The sequence below is a fragment of the Haemaphysalis longicornis genome, unplaced genomic scaffold, assembly GCF_048455015.1.
Source record: "Haemaphysalis longicornis isolate Haplotype H1 unplaced genomic scaffold, Haemaphysalis longicornis Haplotype H1 scaffold_4, whole genome shotgun sequence".
In the NCBI taxonomy this organism is placed as follows: Eukaryota; Metazoa; Arthropoda; class Arachnida; order Ixodida; family Ixodidae; genus Haemaphysalis; species Haemaphysalis longicornis.
The window spans coordinates 115,769,084-115,792,152 of record NW_027526361.1 but is presented as its reverse complement, the minus strand read 5'-3'; the positions used below and the strand labels follow the sequence as shown (position 1 = coordinate 115,792,152).

Genomic DNA, 23,069 nt, shown 5'->3' with positions numbered 1-23,069 from the left:
GCGCTTCCTCAAGCGTTACTACGGTCATGGACAGTCCGACGCCGGTGGCCAGCCCGGCTTCAGCAATGACATCCGTGGGATCGACTTCAGGCCTCAAGTCCAGCGATTCCTCAAGCGTTAGTCCGGCCATCGACAGTCCGACGCCGGTGGCCAGCCCAGCTTCAACAATCACCAGTGAGAACACGGCCAGCAACCAGCTCGGCGACAAACCTTTGGAAAGAGTGAAAACTACCAAGCTAGCAGCTGCATCAAAAGCTGACACTGCACGTTCCATTCATACTGACAACATGGAATCAAGCCAAGGTATTCCACTCTGGCTTCGTAAGAAATCATCGCCGAATACTGGCAAGGCGATAGATGCCCTTGAACCCGCTTCAAAAGAAGGCGGCGGCAGGAAACGCGCCAGAAAGTCGCGTTCTCGGAGACAAAGTGACGCGAAGAAGATGGAGAACAGCAGTCGGACACCGGTGAGCAAATCGCTTAAAACAAAAAAAGGAGAAATTGAGAGAATGGGGGTATAACAAATATGAAGTAGTAAGAGGAATGTGGAAAGGAGTAATGGTTCCGGGTCTCACGTTTGCGAATGCTGTACTCTGCTTAAAATCAGACGTTCTATCAGGCCTGGAAGTAAACCAGAGAACGGTAGGACGTTTCGCCTTAGGCGCGCATGGAAAAACAACTAACGAAGCAGTTCAGGGAGATATGGGCTGGGCGTCGTTTGAAGTTAGAGAAGCTCAGAGCAAAATATGCTTTGAGATGAGGTTGAGGGCAATGGATCCACGAAGGTGGGCAGCTAAGGTTTTTAGGTACCTATACTTGAAAAGCGTGGACACGCAGTGGTTAAGAAAGACTAGAAGGCTAACGATGAAATACGGAAAGAACAGTGGGGAATCCAAAACAGCCAAGGTAACCAAAAAAGAGGCAAGGCAGATTGAAACGAATAAATGGAGGGAAAAAATGGAAGCTAAAACGTCGTTAGAGATGTACAGAGCTCAGAAGATGAACATCTGAAAGGAAAATTTCTACGATAATTCCCAGGGCAGTGCTTTGCTTTTTGAGGCTAGAGCAGTTTGCCTGCGAACTAAGAGTTTTGTGGGGAAGTATTCACAAAATGATGGGGTATGTGTGGTCTGCGTAAAAGAAACAGAAACTATGCAGCACATAGTGTTAGCATGTGAGGGTATCCATCCAAATCTACATGAAGGGAATATTAAGCTTTCAGAAGCCCTTGGATTTGAGGGTATCAGAGAGGAAGTTAACTTCAAGGCTGTCGAGGGGACGAAAAGAAGATTAGAATGCTGGTGGACGAAAAGCAGAGAGGGGAATATTGCCTAGGACAGTTACCACCTGTAACAGGGAAAAGAAAGTATTTCGGGCCTAATAAGCTTTAGTGCCTGCCCTAAGCAGCGCTAGTATTAAAGCAAGAGTGTAAAACATGGTTATATTAGTGCTTTTTTGGTAAGATGACATGTCATCACCCCGCTTCAAAGCGGAAACCAATAGGAATCATCATCATCATCATCATCAGCCTACTAGCGCGTAGCGTTCTTATGCCGTTTGTCTAGAGTGTGAACTATTTGCAGCTAAATATGTCTATGAGTAGTGAAAGACGTATTATTTTATTCTTCATAAATTTTCTTCGGTTTCTTCTCGTCAATGATGTAAATTTATATCATTATAGCAACAGCAACAGCGCAAACAACACGAGACGAAAAGGGGGCGCAAACACAGCGCTGACTCACAGCTGATTTTTATTCCTTCTGATAGTATTTTTTATACACGCACAGGCAACAAACAACAAAAAGGAGAAGGAAGGAAACAATGAGTTCGCACGTGAGCACGTGAGGGCGTGAGCGTCGCGTGATAATGACGACATTTTTTTTACGTTTTAATCTGCTTACGGGGCAAGTGCGATCAACACAACACACAATCCGCGTTAAAATCGAAAGAGCTGTTTGTAAACCGAAAATTGACAGGTGGGCTATTCTGCGCCAAGAATCAACACTCCTTGTCTGAGAGGGCAATAGCGGTGGTGCTCATGCATTGGTCGGCTAACGTCTTTATTTCCGTGGCCTCTAAGATTTCTCGCATGTTTTGGTTTGCGTGCTCCCCTATCACAACGCTCTTGTCCAGGAGTGGTCGGCATTTGCTATCGCAGTCGCAACAATGCCGGGAGAGATGACCAGTGAACGGTTTTCGAAGTATTGTGGTGGTGCTCCCTCATTGTGTGATTCAAAAATCGGCCAGTTTGGCCGACGTAGTGCTTACCCTACGAAAGAGGCAGAGAATAAACAACTTTTTCGGTGCAGGTAAAAAACTTATTATGGTGTTTCGTTGCAAACTTGTTAGGCGTTGTGATACCCGAGTTTACTTTTCGGCACATTTGCGACAGTTTCGGGGTGGGGGGGTGGGGGGGGGGTGCTGAAAACACCACCTTCACATTTCAGCCGCTTCCTACTTCCTTCAAGGCATGAGCAACTGTGTGCGTCTATGGCACCACAGCAATTGGCTCTTTCTTTGGGGGGTGGACTCATGGGGGTCGTGCTTCTTTTCTTTCTTTTTAACACAAAAGTGTTTTATTCCGGGGTACACAAAGATGTACCTGACGTCATATCCCTCACGGAGGTGACGCCAGTACAAGGAAGCAAGCGGCCTGTAAAGGATGCACCCCTGCACATATGGGCCTCTTGCGGGGAAGGCCCCTTTAGTACTAAATAGTACGTTATACTTGGGGTTGTTCAGGTTCGCGTTTTATATTTCAACACGAAAGTGTTGTATGCCGGGATACACCAAGATTTCACTGACGTCATATCCATCACAGAAATGACTCCAGTACACCTTTTCCGAAGCAGAAGCAGGACTTCGCTCGCCAAGCACACTCACAACCCAGCCGCCGACCCGCCAGTCATGCTCAGCTGCACATTTCGCTGCACATTTCACTTTCGTGTTTTACTGATTCCCATGTAAGAGGAATAAACCACATTTTGGTTCTTTCAACATCGACTCAGCAACAGCTGCCACAACACACGTTCGATACCCCGCGGCCAAAAGGAGCTGTACTTGTGCCTCAAAACTGCTCTGAATGGCATGGGGGCAGTATTTCCCTAAGGTGTTGCCAAGACAAGTCTTGACGATTGCTCTTTTCACGAGTTTCGTATGACCTGACGCGTAAGGTAGGATTGGCTTGTTGCCGCGTAGGTCGTACTGCCAGTATGCGCAGTTATTTAGCAGCCGGAGTCTCAAATCAAGAAACTTGTTAGAGCGATTTGATGGCTCTTCCTAGGTCAGGACCTCTGACGACATACATGCATCAAAAATGCTCCTGATTTGAGCCAATACCGATGGGACGCCTGCGTCGTCAGCGTCATATAATACAAAATAGTCATGTACATAACGGAAAACTTTTGCCACGCTAGAACAAAGTAAGTGGCTTTCAAGTGACCTGTCACGACTAGTCAAAAACAAGTCACTCAGAATATTTGTGGAAATCCAGGGCTTAGCACGGTCCGCAATATCGTCATTTTTTATTTCTTATTTTGAGCGTTTTTTTGCGATGTTTTCTTATTTATTCTTCAATTCTAGCAGGATATGTCTAAGACGCTATTTACCGCCAATGAGATGCCTATCTTTGATTTTGGTAGATCATTTTTGTTGAAGTTTCCTTTTTTATATTTTTCTCTTTTTTTTTGGTTTTTCAAAATTCTGTACGACCGATTTTCTCTATTCTTGCGTTTTTTTACGAATAAAGGTGGCGTTTCCACCAAATCAGCATTTTTGTAGAAATGCACGTCGTGACATGGCTTTTCGCCTTTTCCGCTGTATCTTTATTTCGTATTTTGAATGTTCTTTTGCAAACTTTGTTGTTTATTGTTCGATATTTGGATAAATATACTACATGCAGATTTTTTTTCTGTCGGGTCATTTTTGTTAGAATTTTGTTGTTTTTTATTTTTATTATTTTTACTTTCTCAAAATTCTTTGCAACCAGTTATCTCCACTTGCGCTATAATAAGAAATAAAGGTGAAACTACCGGCAAATCTGTATTTTTGCTGAAATGTAGTGCGTTACGCGGTTCACGAATTCGCCATTATTTATTTCGGTTCCTCAGCGTTCTTTTCCGGACTTGTTTCTTTTGTTGTTTGGTTTTTGCGAGAGATTTATGAGATGCGTATTCTTGATTCTGTCACATTATTTTTAATAAAATTTATTTTTCTATTTTTTTTTTCAAAAATCAGTGCGACCAATCATCTCCATTTGCGCTATTATAACGAATAAAGGTGTAACTACCTCCAAATCGGCAATTTGTGGAAACACAGGGTGTTACGCCGTCCCGTCTGCGTGCGAAGTCGGCAAAGAATGGTACGCATTAAGAAGCTTAGTAAGGGCGTTCGGCCGCATAGGTGGTACGGGCGTTCGCAACATAATCAATTCGCAAACATCTTCTTGCAGTCTCCATTTTATAGCTCCTTCACGCTGCATTGAGTAGTCAGAGTTCATGTAGAGCTCGTTCTTATTGTTTGTGCAGTTTCCCTTCCAGGATGTGCGAACGGAAATGTAGCAAGGTACTTCTGCACCATTCGATAACAGCAGGATTGTGTTGTCGCCTAAGGTGTAGACACATGACTAGTGCATACTGCTGACACTGCGTAACATTCGGGGCCGGAATTTGGGCCTTAACTGAAACATTTATCTACTCCATAGGCGCGAAGGAAAACGCAATAGTTGAATTGGTGCCACGCTTGTATACCGCAGTGTGGCTCTGAGATCAAAAAGCAAAGATTCCATCCTAAATAAAACATAATACATGAAGTTGCGTCGGACGGTTCACGCGAATCGCAGACAAAAAGTGAGCAACAATAGGATTCTAAAATGCCGGAAATAGATCTGGATGAGGCAGGGAAATGAACAGAACGAATAGGCAACCCAATTTGCAGCAGGGAATGGGTTTTGCTTGCTATAAAGCACCATGATAGAAGGAGGAAAACTTTGGGGAGTGACATCGAGGGGAAGTGCGCGCCAACTGGCAGGCGTTGGGCCGTTTAAATAAACACAGAGTTCTGGAGAAACGCACATGGAGCCTGGGTAGAGCCATTGCAGTGAGGAAAGATCGTGCCAGTAGACGCTACGTACAATATTGGCTTTGTACGAGGCTTTGAATGCAAATGATGCCACTATTTTCTAAAAGCTTAAACATTGCTCAAACTATTAAAGCCATAAGCGCAACGGAGCTTCAACTACCATCTGTCCAAACGACAACTATGTGGGTACGCGAATCTTTCTAAATACACGCCAAACACTAAACGAACCAACTCAGAGGCGAGCGGGCCCACATAACATTTATTTACCATACACATAAGGTATTTATTATGCGGATGGTCTACTGCAGTGCGATTGTGCTCTCGTGTGATTTTACGATAAGGGCATTACCGTGGCTTTCCCTGGCGATCAACCATTGTCATCGCTACATGGAGGGATGCATTTTCTGTATTAATGTGCGTGTCCATGCACCCCTCTCCAATTCCACGCTTCCTCGAGCGTGCCGGAATAGAACAATCGAGTATACACCCATCTTCATAAGCTTAGGGCCCCATGGTTCTATTCCGAGCAGCGGAAGCATTTTAATTATTCTTCACTTGACTACGATCATCTTGCAGTGGATTGTTGGGTGCACTACAGACGACATCAGTGAGAGACTGAAAGTTTCGCTTTAACGAAGGTTCCCTCAGAATCCCCCCCTCCCCCCTCCCCCCCCCCCAAAAAAAATGTAACTAAACCCTCAGTTTGGTTCGACTTGTTTCATAATCCAAACTTCACTTAGTGTGGCAATATTTTCCACCTTTCATACTCTGCGTTGATGTGTGTTTTTTTTATGTCTCAGCAGCTGTGTATCTTTGTACTTTTGCAGCCTTAAGAAGCCACTGAGCTACTTTTTTTTTCAACTATTTTGAATACTAGACCGCTACTGGAACATATGCAGTTAGCGTGTGCGGTACGTACGTTACGTCACAGCAGAACACCTGAACAAAATGAAGCTATTCTACTGAACGCTCAACGTCAAACAGGTTAAGCTCAGAAGATATGTTTCTCTTTTGGCGTCCTTCGGAGACGGGCATTAGGTATCGGCTGATAGTAAGTCCCACACGGAATTTGTGGCGCCGTTGGCCCGCTTTCTTCCCTTGAGTTTTCAGCTTTCCTCTTTAAAACTGCGACGGCATGTAAAATGAAAAAAATCTTTCTGATGCGTCCTGGACCCTTAATTGTCGTAAAGAGCGTATAAGAAATTCTTCAGTAAAGCGTTTTGATCATAAGAATTATCCCTCTTGCTGCTGATACCGAAAAAACTGGACTTGTACCCCAAGAAATGAGAACTGGCTAAGCCATTTGTAATGATGTATTTACAGAATTTTTCACAATCAGGGTACTTGAATATTGGTTGAATACTAGTAAGGACTTTTATTTATTGCGATTGCTTCTGTCAGAATACTCTACTCTACGGCAATTCTGCGGTTTACCTTCACCACAATGCAATTGAGTGTCCAATTGATTTCCAATCCAATCCAATCCAGCAAAGCAAATTTGCTGAATGACAGCAGCGTGTCTGATACTTGATTCGAAAATGGGATCTGTGCTGCCGCCCAGCGTGATGGAGGACGCCGTGCTTGAAGCTGCGACGGCAATGTGCGGTCCCTAATTTTGACTCGTATTATAAACGGCATCACTCGTGCAATTTCCTGGCTGGGTGCGTGAATGCTTCTGTAGAGTAAACTGCGGTGATCCAGAACTACCCACCTCAACACTTTCCTTATTAACCCCTTTCAAACAGGCAAAGAAGAAGCGCGACCGCCGCGTCAAGTCACCTAGCTTGGCCAGTACGCCGGAGAAGTCGAAGCACTCGTCCAAACGCCACAACAAGCGCACCCATGTCGGTGAGCAGCTCTACATCCCCGCGCTTCATTGCGATCAATGCGAAAGTCAAAGGTATAAAATCGCTGCTATTTGCGGCGAACCAACCTGCTATACGCATCGAGCGCTGCCGATAGGGGCGCTTCTGAAGTCTCCCTAGCGGCTCCGTTCGGTAGAAGTCGCGGGAGTCTCCAGCCTGCTCACCACTGTCGCCGCTGCTTTTTCGAGACGCTGACGGCTGATATTCACTGTGTGTATGCCTTGGTAAGACATATTTATGTAGAGCAGTCACTCTGTTCCCAAATGTGGTGTATTTACGAGAGTAACTGCCTCTGACGCGATCTTAGTGTGGTACATTTGGTCCGTATAGGCCTAAGCGTCAGGCGTTGTCACAGGCCGACGCCGCGAAACCAGCATATGCGCGGATATGATTATAATTCCACTGTCCTTAAATTTACTAACAATATCTCCGTAAGCAGTGTTTCTTCAGATGGCCAGGTTACGGCTACACAGTATACGATGCAAATCGGTTTTGTGTGCTTACAAATCTTGCGTAGAAATCATGCCTAACCACGCCAGCTACGCTTGACAGCTGAGATATTGATGACTACCCTGGAAAAGCAATGTGGCATAAATTTCACAAACATAAGAAATAAGTACGATGGATTACGCAAAATTCGACGCGCCGAATCAGCACACAACAAAAAATTTATAGCTGGGCAGTCTTGTCCCGAGGGAAGCGCTCGCAATCGGGCATCTGCTACGTATTTCTTCCGCGAGAAGCGCGGAGGCGGGCTTATAGAGTAGTCCGCGTGAGCTAATAAATTCTTCTTTGAAAAATCGTCATATGACACAAGAAGCCTGCAGAATCTAGCAGAAACTGAAATCGGAGGCCTTATCAGATACCACACGCTTCCAAGGCCACCATTTATCGCTTGTAAACTTAATGTATACTTACCTACTGTACACATCAAGAAATGCTTTCGCTGGGAGATCGTATGTTCGTTGAAGTCGAAAAACAAAAAGAAAGTGAACGCGAAGCTTGTGCGCGTGGGATTGCTAAAACGTTCATGCCTTGATTTTGCTCCGCATTTCTACTCAACGATAGCTAAGCGTCCCCCACCAGCTCTTCCCCCCAACGTCTTGCGAAATATCAGTGCATTTCACATCTGGTTGCTCTGCTGAGTACTACCTTGCTTAAGTTTCGACAGACGTCTTGAGCGTTTCCGAAGCTGCACTGTGTATTTTCATTCACGTACGAACTGCTCTGTTTCTTCCGGAATTGGCAGATCATTATTTTTCCGTGGTTTCATTAACTTTCCTCGGTCCTTGATGTAAGGCCTGACTCTGCACATAACGAACCACAGCCTTGCAATATACGTAAAATTCTCGCGTCGCTTATATTCCTATAAAATCCACAAGTTATTGTCAAGTATTGGGTAGAGCATTCACGAAACATAGTTTTCTACTGCGTATATATTCGAAACAAAGCAACATTCGTTGTTCTCGCTGCAAAACGAAACCAACCGCTCACTGTGCCAGTATCAGATCTAAACAAGACGACAAAAGAATTCACCTGCGCCTCACGTACTCGGAGGTGACTGTGGTGATAGGCTGCTGCCGTCGCGGACGCCCGTAAGAGTGACCTAAAAGCGCTCATAACCGCGTTCCCGGATACCTCTTGTTGGCGTTTGAGCACTCTCCCAAGACGCAGCTGTTTTTTGAAGTGCCCTAAACGTACTCTTTGCTTGCATACATCACCATAACAAGTTGTTTAGGACGCGAAAAGGCAAAAAGCAACGAAAGAGAAGCAAAACACTGCATGATCCCCTATGAGCCACGCAACGCCACTCCCGTAAGGGCCGCGGAGAAGCGGCGGCATGCGGCGAAGTGATCGTGAAGCTCTAGGCGTATTAGGACGCACAATTACAGCGGGTAAGGGGGGGAGGGGGAGGGGGGGGAATGACCACCGTTATTTCATTGCGACCTCAATTTTGACGTCCGCTTGTACACTATAACCGAGAAGGTTTCAGGGCACAGCCAAAACAATCTCATTCACGCATCAAACTGTACCCAATCGTTCCGTTCAGCGTACCGTACGGAACGCTGTACATAACAATTTGATCTTAAAATTTCTCTAACGTTTTTTACAGGGATACTCGATTGTGAGGAAGGAAGTGTTTTGATTGTATCTAAACTTTGTCACTTGATTATATTTAAGGTACGGCCATTCAAAAGTAGCAAATGCTTAATGCAGTAGTGCTAACTTTTCACATCTTTCTCTCTATATGATAAAATAGTCCCCATAAGGTCCCAAGGCAGACTTTTTCTGAACCGCACCTTGGCGTTAGAGGAGGCACATCGAAAAGTACAATTAAATGCATGACCGCAGTGAGTGTGGTCGCCCAAAACCATTCGTCTGCTGCTACTGGAGCTAAGCCAGAGCATGTGAATCAGCTGTTCTTTCTCACTCGTTTTAACAGCCGAGCTGTTTAAAGGGGCACTGACACAAAATTTTGAAGGCGAGATAACTTCGGAGATAGATTGGTGGGAACACATATACATCATCTGCAAAATATCAGCGGCGAATACAGCCTAGAACATATTTAAAATCAATTTTAAAGTGTGCGAAACGCAAACGAGCAGCCAGCAGAGAACCGCGCGCAATCGACATCCCGAGGATACTGTGTAAATAAACAACATACAAACACGTCACGAGTTTGTGTTTGCCGCTCCCGAACTGCCGGCGTTTTTTTCGCCGGCTCGCCCGGCTCGCCGCTCCAATCAGAGGGCCGGAGGGCGGAGCTTCTGCTCTCGAGAACGAACGACCCGATCGTTGGCGGCGGAGGCGCCGTGATTTCGTCAGCTTAGTATAGCATGTTGTTGGGCTAGTTGGTGCAGCATCATGAAAGTAGAAAAAACATGCGCTTGTCCTGTCTACTTGTCACGGTCCTGTCTTTTATGCGCAGTTTTTTCTACTTTCACGGTCCTGTCTTTTACGCGCAGTTTTTTCTACTTTCATGATTTCGTCAGCTCATCGGGCAGCTGGCCGCGACCAAAGTTCTACTGCGATATCAGGCACTCTGTTACTGTTTATTACCATTGGATGCGAAAACCCGCCGGAGGCACGAAAAGCCCACTGAGCTAGCCGCACGGTCGCTGTGCAGGCGGCGGCCCCGGCCGCGAAGTGGCCCAGGCCGGCGCAGGTAGCTCGAGTGATAGCTTGTTACCGCTGCACGAAATTGTCCCCAAGTCCCGACCGTGGTGGCTTACATGAGAAAGGAGTTAATGATGCGATGGCGGGTTGCATTAAAAAATGTCGTCTGCACCGTTTACGAGAGCGGCACTCGAATATCCGCCGCAGTGCTAAGCCGAACACATCTGTAGGCGGACCTGTAGGCAGACCGGCCGGCTGCTCCCAGCGCGCGTCTTGCCACCCACCGTCTCGAGCGTCGCGCGTCGTTCTTTAGCCGCGGTAGCATTTGCACTCGCAGCGCCTGCGTCACATCCACGGTCGCTTTTCAATTAAGCGCCGCACGAGATCAGTACGTGGGAGCATTCGCAGAAACTGCCGTCGATGCGGATTCGACAGTGCTACGGCGGCTATGCTCTGTGATATACCTCCGACGGCCACGTGGTCAGCTTTGTTCACACAAAATCCACAAAATCCATCGTTTCGCGGCACTCGCTGAAACCGAAACTGCGACTGGCCGCATTTAAAATGCCTCTAATTAAACAACCGTCGCACGCTGAAACAAATGAGGTTTCTACAGGTTATAAGTAGGCCACTAGCTACTTATCGCAACAAAAAAAACAAGATGCGAAATTTTTGTGTCAGTGCCCCTTTAAGCTTGCCACTTTGGCACCCGCTACCCGCAGACGGTGCCCCTGTCGGTCCCGACCAGGGGGGGAACAAGTCAGTAACCTTTATCGGTCCTCCTCTCAACTCTATTTCTTTCCTATCTCCTTTTCTATGCTGTCATTTCATCTATTTTATTCCCCAATTTCACATTTTTTTCGTGGTTGCGAGGGTGAACCCTGTGATCGAAAATCAACCTCCATCAATTACGCAGGGTTAGAGCAGCCGTGTATGGCTAACATACATCAGTTGCGTTCCCATGTTGGGCTCGATGGTGGACGGCCAGCACGACCGCTGAATATAAGCAACAATTTATGGCAACCAAATCTTTTTCAGTGATTAACCCCCAAAACGGGGGCTCAGCGAAGTAGCACAGATACCGAAATCTTACAACTTCAGAAAGCGTTCCCGAAATCCATGTCATGCACTTTGAAAATAAGAAACCTTTATGAGACACCTGTCACCATTTCTAGTAGCCAAAGTTCTAACAAATGAGATAGGAAGTGGCTAGAAAGTTAGCAAGCTAGGATGTGGCGACCTCCTGTTGGAAGTCAAACATGCAGAACAGCGTGCAAAACTGACCAAATTAACTACCGTAGGTGGCAACCCTGTGACCGTAACACCCCACTGGTCTACGGACACTGCCAGGGGTGTATCCTCCGATGGAGATTGCATAAGTTTGTCTGAACAAGAGCTTCTTGGGGGGTTCGATGGTCAGAATGTCATCAATGTTCAAAGAATCAAGATACGTATTGATGGAAACCAAATACCTACCAAGCATGTCATTCTCACTTTCTTTACAAGCATATCGCTTGAGTCTGTTGAGGCAGGCTATGTTAACATGCGTGTGCGTTCTTACATCCCGAACGCTACCCGGTGTTGCAAATGTCAGAGATTTGGTCATGGATTTACAAGCTGCCGAGGCAAGGCAGTATGCGCAAGTGTAGCCTTGCTGACCACACGTCTGACAGCTGCGAAGCTCCATTTCACTCTGTAAATTGCAAAGGAGACCACGTCGCATTCTCACGCTCTTTCCCAAAGTAAAAAGGAAAAAAAGTCATTGCATTGCAGTTCAAGTAGAACATGACTTTTTGGGAAGCACGCCAGAGACTGTTTTTGACTCACACCAGCTTTTCCAGTTTGGCGCGTCAGCGGGCAGCGCTACATTCGGCTAGAGTGCACCTTAATACATTCCCAGTGAGGCCCCAAGGAACGCAACTCCCCCCTGGGGTGCCGGCGGCTACGGCCGCTGCATCTGCTCCAAAAGAAGCATCCGAGGTTGCCCCGGCAACCCCTGATGCCCATGCTAGGCCCATAGCTGGCACTGCTGTGCTGCCGACGGCTGAGAGGCATGCTTCCTCAAGCAGCCAGCCTAGCCCTACGTGGAGGCTTCACAAGAAGCCATGGGCACAACGCCGAGCTCTCCCGTGCGTGGGACGCAACGAGGGTGCGGCACATCTATTGACCGGACAAAACAAAAGCCACCTAGGCTCAGGCCTCCTGGAAAGGCGACGTGAGCCTGTGAGGAGGGCAGAACAGCACTAATCTCAACCGTTGTTAGAGCGTATTCTGATGGTGGCTGATAACATAGTTCTCTGAAACTGCAGAGGCCTTCTAAAAAATTTAGGCGATTTTTATAAATTGCTGTCGCAACACCAAATGAGTATTATGTCTTTAAAAAACGCATCTCAAACCTAGCCGAAATAACTTTCGTTAAAACTATTCTGTATTTAGAAAAGACACGGACGGTTCCGTGCAGCTCTCTGGAGGAGTTGCAATTGTAGCACAACAGTCAATCCCATACCAGCACCTACTCCTACAGACCAAGCTGACGCCGTTGTATACCAATACGCCTTTCAGGAAACCCAACTTTCTCGGACGCTGATGATGCATGATCGTAGGTGGAGTGAAAACGAAAAACGCTTCCCGCGTCTGTAATCGAACCTGGGTCCCTCGCATTATGAAATCGGCGTCTACCCCATTGCTCCATTTCGACATGGTCGAAGGGAATGCCAAGCAGCGGTACCAATTCGTGCCGTACTCCCCAAACCCAAACTCTAGGCCTACGGAGTGCACACCCGAGAGTTGCTGTGGGTATTTTAGAAAGGTGGTGCCTACCTCCATAGTAGCACATTCTCGCAGTGTGGGATTGGCTAACCGAACAATTTATCACCACAAAGCTTCGCGTTCAACCATCGTCGTCGTTGGACGGAGGGGTGCATCATTTTTTCATTACTCTCTGAAGCTTACGTTTTGTGCGCATTAGGTTTCTGGATATAGTTACTGGTGCCTATTCCGTGAGAAATAGATGGGGCAAGTCAGCCAAACTATGCGCCACCAATTCGCCGAGAGAGAGCGAGAGAACAGATATGGAGCGAGGGCGGAGAGGGGAACGTCAAACCGAGCCCTAAGCCGGCGGCGGCACTGACTGCTGTGGCGCCGTTGATAACCTACAGTTGTCAGAGAGACGTTTAGTCGGAACGGTAACGGCCCGCTCTTTCTTCCCGGTGAGCTTATCATTTAGCTCGCCTACGCGTACAACGAATCACTTGTACGCTTTCTAAAATGGAGCGGGAAGAGTGTCAAGAACCGAGTACGCGGGAAAACGTGGAATGGGTACGACAGGTACGAAATGTCGATACAGGCAGGCAACAATTGGAGCTACAGCCAACTATTTCCGCTGCTTAAAAGAGCAAACCTGAGCACTGTTGTGCCAGAGCGCCCGGCCCACATTCGTTGCACGGGGCGACGTGCCAACAGCGGGGCCGATTCACGCCTCGTCCAAAACAGACCAAACCGCCCATGCCCGACAGGCCCTAACATGCATCGCCGCAGAGGCGTCTCTCCTTTTCCCGTCGCGGCCGATCGGCCGAATCATGCATCGAGTTAACGACCGGCAACCGACATGCCGCCACACGCCTAGAGGTAGCTTCGCAGAGACGGCGACGGCGTCGCCCTCCCTTTCCCCATCGTGGCGGCTCGGCTTACGCAACCCCTTCGCATCCATTCGTCGGATTGAAACTTCGGCCAGCGAGAGTCGTTATTTGAGTGATTCAAACTTCTCAGTGCTCCAACGGACTCCCAGGGGTATAAAACCCGCCTTGAGGCATTCTTCTGTGTTACGTTTCGGAGGCGCCGAGTGGAGAGGTGCTGTCGCCTTTGTGCGAGCCATGTAAGGTTTGCTTACCCTTGTACATACTGTATATAAATGTTGCTTGAACTTTTCGTCGGCCCGAGAACTTCATCACTCTGCTCTGCACCACGTCGATAGCGGACGGAGCAAGGCAACGTCGCTTCACCGGTGACTGCGCTCGGATGGCCAGTCGTAACATGGTTGGCTGCGGTGGAGGCCCAGTCTCAACAGTGGTGAGAGCGTCGGGATGGCTGATTTTCAACATCGGTGACAAGCTGGGATGCGAGTCACAATACTAGTGACTGCGGTGGGATGCTCAGTCCAAACAGCAGTGAGACCACACTAACGCAAATCACGGTTGGCACGATGTGTCAAGTTAAAGGGACACTGACGTGATTTGTAAACATTGCTGGATTACTAGCGCATATGGTCGTTCTGAGTCCATAGGCCATGTTTCGACTGCTCTGACTGCGTTTACGCGAATTTATTTCGTAGAAAAATCAATTGAAAAATGCTGTCCTCCTCTCTGTATCCTGGCCCATTTTCTGTGGCGTTTTCATGTGACGTCAGGAGGAAATGACTTGGCATGACTGCGCTACTGCACGGCTCGCCGACCTTCCGAGAGATTCAGTCGGCCCAGCGTTTAGTCCGCCGGCCGCCGACGGGTCGTCGCAATTCGTTCGCTCATTTGAATATAAGCCACGACACATTTATGAATGAAAGAGTGTGCCTTTCTTTACTTTGTTAGTTTGTACACTGTATCTAGCTCGAATTCCAGGTCGCTCCACACAAGTGCTACAAAAAGCGCACATGCGACGCTTCGCTGACTGGTACCCTAGTAGGAAAATGTCAGGCAACTTGAGGGGGGGAGAAGTCAGCGAAGTCAATATAGGCTCTAAGGAAATAAAATTGGCCAAACGCTTATGCACAGCGTACAACTATGGAGCAGGAAGCACCTTTTTTGCGCTGGGTGAACAAGCACAGCGGGCAGCAGCACGACCACAGATCTGCGAACTCGTTTCCGTCTAAGAAATGCAATTTCACGAGGGCTATGCAACAAATAGTCACCTAAGCTGATTGGAATGCTAAAACTAAGTAAACGTGTAAACTGGTTATACGTTATATGCCTTATATTTCCAAAGTCGGCAGCTCTGGCCCGCGGTCGAGTGGTCAGGAGACCTAGGTGGTTTATTTTGCAAGTCGCAAGTTCGAATCCCCGAAGGTACGTTCTTTTTTTTTTGTATGTTAATTTTTTTCGTTTTCGGCCGATGTTTTCTATCCTAAGTTCACCATTTTTGGGCCGCAACGTTCACTGATCCTCGAGCGAGTTCGCAGAAAGTGCGCAGACTGACAGTGATGCGCTAGCGAGTTCTCGTTGGCGTGCTGTTGCCATAAGCACTGACTGCTTGCGGGTAGGGGGCACAGCCAAGAATCAGCAGACAGGTCTGTTGCGAACACGCTCTGTACAATACCAGCATGCGTGAGGAACGCTCCAAATATGGGGGAAAAGCGCATGGCATTTGAGCGTCTGCTGTGACACGGAGGGCGTTCATCCACGGCATAGGCCTCAGGTAGTGGTGGCTACAATTTCAAACCGTTCTGCAGGCTTATCTTAGGCATTTTACGGCCGAAAACATGACAGAAGCGCGTTATGGTGATTTTTGAGATATTGAGAATGCCCATCGAACTATAACGTCGGATGTCGAGCATGTTGTTCTGCAAAACCGAAAGCGAAACTTGTTTGAATTCTAATCTTGGGCATCGTCCAGTCACGGTGCACCTCCTCCCGACGTCACAACCTTTTGGTGCGGCCGCCGCAGTCCGCGCTTGGTGGTTTTTCTTCTTTAAGCTTGTTAAAATAATTACCGACGTATCAACCAAATAACGAATGAAACGTGTGTTAATTTCAGCCAGTCTAAGCAGTGCACGCAAAAACGGGAGCTTGACAAATTCACTTCAGTGTTCCTTTAGGGTGGATGATGATGAGATCGTCAGGGACTCATAAGGATTCACAAGTGGATCTTCCAATTATTCTTTTGGTCAATTACAATCTGCACTAATAAAAGGGCAAACATTCTTCAAGTTTTATTAGCTTTGGGGTATTTATTGGCATATTTGCAATTATTATTCACCCAGCGAGGTGCTAACATGTTATGTATGCTTCAAGGGCATACGCACACGCAGCGGCAACGTGAAATGAACCGTGTTAGGACACAACTGAGCCCACTTTTATCTCGCCCGCATTTCCCAACTTCCTCTCATACCTGCATAAATCACGTCAGTTGCAAATATCGGGAACACTCAGTTTCTTGGGCCTGGATGCGGCTCTGAAACGTTAGCTGTGATTGCGCCAATCTAAAAAAATGGTAATTTTCAGTCGGCCGCCGCACTGCGACGAAATGCAATGGGAGACTGATCAAAGCAACGCAGCTCCGCCAGCTACTATTTTCAATAATCGAGGAGCGGCCTTGCTGATCCGCGTTAAGAATGACCTATATGAAGTTATCACATATTCTAGAGAGACAACAACCTGATAGGCTCTTCAGTTAAAGAAACACTGCTTGCCTTGTTTATGCATTAACATCTTACCCTAAACGTCTTCAAGCCTTGCTTTAACTTAACGATGATCACGTGTATGAAACGTACCTCCATCGCTTGGAGCTGATACATTTTTCGCCAGTGTGTTATTCTCTTTCAAGCACACTTCTAATGACGGAAGCTCTTTTTTGCTTGTGTAACGGCTCACGAGCTCAAATTAGCGTTTTAAATATTGCGACCAATTATACGTGCGACCCAATTGTACGTTGCGACCAAATTATACAGTATACGTGCGGAATTCTGATTTGCGTAAGGGCCCCAGTGCCTTCTGACTGCCTCGGAGGGTTAAGCTAGGTATGTGACTCGACCTTCCTTCGTCAGCTGTCCCCCAGACACCGACTTCGAAAGAAGCCAGCGACCCCCAGCCGTCGGTTGTCGCAGAGGCCACAGCGAACGAAGAGGAGGGCTCTCCGGTGGTCCCCTCCAGGGTGGACGTGCGCCGTCCGTCCATTCTGAAGCCTAGGCCTCGTGCCATGAGCTGGGTTCCACAGCTGCTTATCACCGGAATTGGCTGCAGCCCGCCGGCGCCCAGGACGCCAACCGTAGGCTTCGGACCAGCTGAGTGCCGATCCATATCTGACCTTACTCTGGAGACAACGTACGACAAGAGCGAGAAGGTACGGCAATAACTATATCGTTCACGTGCGCCGTTGGGCACTGGAAGCCAGTCCATAGTACACCTAGACAACCTTCACCCAGCCATTCGGGCGAACACGGCAACTCAAACAGAAGAGCTTGGAAAGGGCACAATAGTGTGTTTGCAGCAGAAACAGGGACAAGAACAGGGAAATACTTGTGGAATGACTTCGAAGAAACCATTCGACGGATTCGGAGCCGTTTCCTTTGGCCGGCTGTTACGTCGATAAATGCAGGTTGTACGCTGTAGGCTTTCCTTGTAATGTCTGTGCTGTTTAATAAAACAAATTAGGACAAACCCTCAACAGGTATTTTTTCGAGTAGCCGTGTGTTGTAAACTCGAAAAATTTTCTTTGCCTGCCTGTTACGAAACAGTGTCACTAGCAAATGTCAGAAAATGTTCACAACAGAAACGAATAAGCTATGACGCACGAAATATTGCTGTAGAATAAAGTTTTCTTTTAATCACCGTCAGTTTATTTAGACGCGGCGAAGGTCACTTATTTCCAACGCCCCCATGCTATAGGACTGGCAAAAGCTGCATTGGGTGCTCTCGGGAAGCTGTTTTTACTTCTTATTCTTACTTCCCACGAAACAATACACTTTCAATCAATGCAACTCAATCAATTCTTTATTTTCCCAGGGATTCCTTAGAAGCTTCCTGGGCTAAAACGAGACGGAGACGGTCAGATCCCAATGCCCACAAGGACGCCTTAGGCTTAGTGCGCTTGCGTGGTAATTAATCACGAACGCGTTGGCGAATGATTGGCAGCAACCGAAGGGCCAGGAAAGTTAATCATATGATGATGCGACGACAGCTCAGATCGAGTGGAGAGAGGCGAGCGGTTGCAGTTCGCAAGAAAGGCAAACTTCTTTACCTGTAAAAGTGGCGAGATTTCGCAGATTTAAAAGTATCTTTCATACACTAGACGAGTGCCTCAAGGAAAGGTTGGTCCGATATATAGAGCGAAGCCTACATGCCCCATTGTGCTAAAAAACATGGTGTTTGTTGTTTTAGTGGCCGGTCAAGAAAATGGCCGCCGCTGTTTAAAGAAACTAAAAAATATGTACCGTTCTTTCCTAAAGAAAGTGGAGAGAAGGGCGAAAACACAGTGCGTCAAACCTTCGTTTGAAGTGCGTCCAACCAATCGTCAAAGCGCCAAAGATTTAAATTACAAATAAAGAACGAACACATGCTACAATTTTTGGCACACTAAGTACACGTACCGATGAACGACCCAAATGCATACCGATAAGAGGTTTATCACATGAAAGTAAACTATTGTACTTCTTCATGATTTGGTGCGCGTGTTGCCTCCTATACAACCGTTCCTTCTTCGCGATCTTGAAGTAACCGCTTTGACAGAATGAAAGTTCCGTTCTACGCACGCATCTTGTGTCCAGAGATCAGACATTTTCGGAAGAACAACCAGCTTTTGGGGAAATGATCAGTTTCCCGACAGGACGCCATCGGTAGTACTAACAAGAATGTCGCTTTGTATAAATACTTATGGGATTTCTCTAAAGTGGGAGCCCAGTGCGTCACCACTGCACTATCACCTACGGCTTTCGGCCTGCGGAAGCATTCCGCGTCGAAACACAAAGAAACGATAGCGATGAAAGATAAGCAAGACAATGCGACAGTAGATAAGCCGTTGATAAGTAGATAAGTATCGCTAGGCTTCCTCCTTCAGAGTGCGTAGGCAGACGTAATTGTCCCGAGATTTTTTTTTCGCGGTGCTGCGAATGGCTAGGGTCTAGTAATCGCCTCCGTTGATGTATACCAACAAGGTTTCCCTTCGCCACCACTAACACCTCTGGCCAAAGGGAGAAGATTCTGAAACCGAAACTTTATGTAGCCAAAACCTTTCCAAACCACTAAACGTGTCACCGTAATTCAACTAGAGGAAACATGTCAACAACATGTCAAGCAAACTGGCCTATTTTAGCAAACATTACATTACAAGTGCAAACAATGTTCTTTTAAATTGAAAGTGCAAGTGGGCTTGATTTTTGAACCAGCAAATCTAAAAATACTCGTTGAAAACAATATTTTGACCCCAAAATACAAAGACGGCTCACGCCCTATCCCAAACCTCGCGCCGACACCTTGTGACGGATTCGCCTCCTGCGCTGGAGTTTTGGCGACATGCAGCGCCCCTTGTGGCCGACGCCTCTTGGTAGTACAAAAGCAGACGACCCTCGCCGCCGTCCATGTGTTTTCAATTACAAGCCAGAGTGAAAGTTAGTTGCACTTAGTTTAATCGCTTTGTGGCGCGTTTAAAGGACTGCATACAGTATGAAATAGGTCTTAAAGTAGCTGCAGAGGCTAAACAAAATAATATCCGCTAAAACAAGCCGATTTATTGGCTTTCTTTTGAGCGAGCTGTCGCGGTCGTCGCGGCGTGGGACAGTATCGCCAGGTCGGCTGGTCTAACTTCCTGACGACCATTATCGTCCTTTCTTCTTGCGTGCGGTCGACAAAGGAAAGTTCACGAGTAGCATAAACACGGAACGCTGCTGGTAACTGCAAAATGTTGTTTCAGTGGGAGCATGCAAGCGAACGCAGGAATTACACAGTCGACTCAGCTGACACTGCTGGCCTGGCACCACCTCGAAAACGAGTGGAAATTTTGTTTTGTATTTTCGCAAACTAAATGATTCTTGTGTAACCTCTTACGCCGCACGATTTACGAACAGCAGGGTACATGTATACTAGCGAGTAGGTGAGGCAATGGCGTCAAATAAACAAATTAAGCGTGATTGAAGGACGCAAAACAAGCACCAAATCGCACGCCCGCTACCTGCAAAGATGTGTACTTCTATATTTGCCTAACATAACAGCCACATACACCGCGCGCGGCCCCAAATATTTACATACGATCATCACTGACTCTGTTGGTTATCTTCTAGTGCAGGGGTCGTCGCTAATAATCTGAACGCCGACACGCCAGTTTTGTCTTCAAATGGAGTTAGGCAGCGAGACAAGAACAGAGAATTTGTCGCTTCGAGTTGAATTGTCCCCCATCTTCACACTTGGCCAGATTATTCTCAAATATGAAACTCGGCCCTACAATTCAAAACGTGTCTGACCCTCATTCTAGCCTATTAAGTGCGAACTGGGAATATATAATGCAAGAGCGTAATTAAGTAAAGTGTGTGTGAGCAAACAAAGAAAGCCAACAGCCTCTGAGTTCGCCCGACCACCTTAATTTCGGAATCGCCAAACAGATTTCACGTTTTTGACGCTCGCTGCATTTTGTCACTGAGAGACGAAACAAAACGGCAAGCTAACGCTGCACCATGTATTCGTAACGGCGATGCAAACGAGCACTGTTTATAATGAAAGTGCACGCATAGAGCGCAGGTACGTAAAAGAGCGGCGCACCGCAGCAGGCGAGCCAGCGGTCCGCCGGACTCTGGCTTTTTAAAGCGCGATCATCGCCGATTTCGCCACTCTTGTTTTTTGATCGGCTGTTGTTGAAAAGTCCTTGTCACCTAGAGTATTAGTTTAAACTCACTTCAAATGTACAGTGAACCTGCGAGTGGGAGAGCGCCGTCACCGTCCAGGCGCTTTCATCGGCGCTGTAAACGTATTTAGCGCTGCAAAGCTTTCCCCACTAATGCCAAGTTGATCGCCAGAAGAGACCGGGCTCGTCGGGGATGGGCTGGTGGCCATGTCGCAAAACAATTGGGACCATCGAGCTCATTTTGCTTCTGTCAACACGCGATCCTATGGGACCCGCGCAGCTTTGTACTACCCGGAAGTGCTACCCGGAAGCTGCTTGCGCAGCGCCCCCTGGGCAGCGCAGGAGGCCTATAGAAGGGCAAGAGTAACGAGAGGTTCCAGTAGATGGCGCGCGAGCAATGAGACGCGGGAAAATTGAATTGACTTTGGCGAACCTCCAGCGCGTTTATGGGGGGTACGCGAGACGGGAGGGCAAGAACGTGTGAGGTGGGCGGGGCAAAAAGAGAGGCTTTTACGTGGCAGGGGCGGCAGAAGACTAGCATCTTTTACGGTCATTTGCCGCGAAGTGAGCAGATACGGGTCTCGTGTAGTTTGTTCGGAGAAGTAGGAGCGCATAGAGTTTCTTAGAAGGTGTAGTAGACAGGAAACTGGTGCTGCAACCATCTGTTCCATGTGAATTACAGTAACAGTATACTTTTTCTCTTGGTACGTAATCGGTTTGGATTGCGACATTTTAGCGGGAAATGAAACAGGGAACGTGCCGGAAAATTGAGGGAAAAATTGTTTGTCTACGTTAGGAATAAAATCAAGCCTCAGCATTTAAAAATCCCCACATTCTCTGTTTTCTATTGGGTTTTGTAGATCCATGTTTTGGTGAACATTATCGTTTGTGAACGCCTACGGTTCTGACAGGCAAAGCTAGCAGTTACTAAATACTTTACTTTCGCTATACCCCACGAACACTCACCTAACTCGTCTCGTTATTCTTTTAAAAGAATAATTGTCACATCAGTTCGTAAACGTTGCCTTCATCCATGCACGTGCATCACTTCCCAGGTACCTCATGCTTCTGACAAGCAGCAACAGACACGACTCACCATTGAGCAGCCGGATCAAGAGCCATGGAAACAAGGGACCGTTGAGGCCTCGCGCGGATCACCCTCTCATTCAGAAAGCGGCGTCGTCCCTTCTCCCGCAACCGCTGCTCGCTCATCGGGATCAGCTCTTGCGAAGGCCCCAATCACGAACCCAGGTTCACGCCGCACATCGACTACCAGCATTCTTAGGCGCGATAGCGCGATCTCTCTGCAATGTGTTCCTACGTCGGACGGGACAGCCTCTCCGACAAAAGGGTCAATCAGCTGGTTAGGCCAGAAGGCCAGTGATGGAAGTATGGTCGCCCATTCCCACCTCTTCGAGCGAAAAATATTTCATTCCGCTCGTGCTTTTAAACAGCCTGTAGCGGAGCACTAGCTGTAGAAGCTGGGCAAAATTGTTTTAATAAATGCAGGCTATATTGGTTAAAACTGTATACGACAATAATGTGAGGTGGTAAGTGCATGATACAACCATACAGCGCAGACTGCGCTATGTGATGTGTCGTTTAATTCGGTTTGTCGCGTTCATAGCGCATTGCATTACAATCACGGCCGACAAACCAGCCCGCGAGGTTGGTATGATCTATTTAATGTACCTTGAACAAAGATAGTCTTCCTACATACCTTGAAAAGAGCATTGTGTCGCACCTGTACCTGACATGCTTCCTCTAACATTGGCGTGGATGGAGCAAATCCTTAACGGATTTCGTAGTCTGAATTTGAGCGCCTGGGTTTCGATCTCCGGCTCCGATTAGGTTTCGACAAGGGATTCCAATAAATACCTCCTGCATATGCTTTGTGAAAGTGCTTGCTTGTTTTTTCACCACACAATATTTACAAAGTAGGGTATTTTCAAGTAGGGTACACTTCAACATTATTTCCATCCTGTACTTCATTCACCGTCGTTACATCATCTAAGATAAGGGAAACAAATTAAGGGCAGAATTAAGGACGGAAAGTTCCGCTAGTTGGTTTGAATACACTCGGTACATTGTACTAGCGCAAGGACAGAACACAAGAGAAGGAAAGCCACAGGACGAACTCTAGCGTTCCTCAATACACCCAATATAAAGGGATACAACAGTGAATTTTATACAGGATGTGTACAAGCCTAATTCACATGTGCTACTTTTAAGCAAATGCTGCAGCGCCTCACCTTCAGTAAGGGTTTAAATGATCGTTAGAAAACGAGTACTTGTCATTGCATTCTATAAGTCGCTCCAGTGACATGACGCGTGTCAGCCAGAATCAATGAGAACTGTGCAACACGTTTTAGGGCAAGCATGCTCGGAACAATGGAGGGGTGTTCTTAACCAATATGTGAAAGGGACGTTCGATAGACTTGCCGTGCGGATTACTTCCGCAAGGTGGGC

General features: G+C 47.2%; 1 protein-coding gene across 1 annotated transcript; it reads left to right on the top strand.

The window, feature by feature from the left end:
* Nucleotides 1-277: 277 nt before the first annotated feature.
* On the top strand, nucleotides 278-22,419 carry LOC144180506 (uncharacterized). Its single transcript, XM_077708838.1, has 4 exons — nucleotides 278-467; nucleotides 6,825-6,927; nucleotides 16,816-17,111; nucleotides 21,656-22,419. Exons 1-4 carry the CDS (start codon nucleotides 288-290, stop codon nucleotides 22,070-22,072), a joined length of 996 nt encoding a protein of 331 aa, XP_077564964.1. The 5' UTR covers nucleotides 278-287; the 3' UTR covers nucleotides 22,073-22,419.
* The last annotated feature ends 650 nt before the right edge of the window (nucleotides 22,420-23,069 follow it).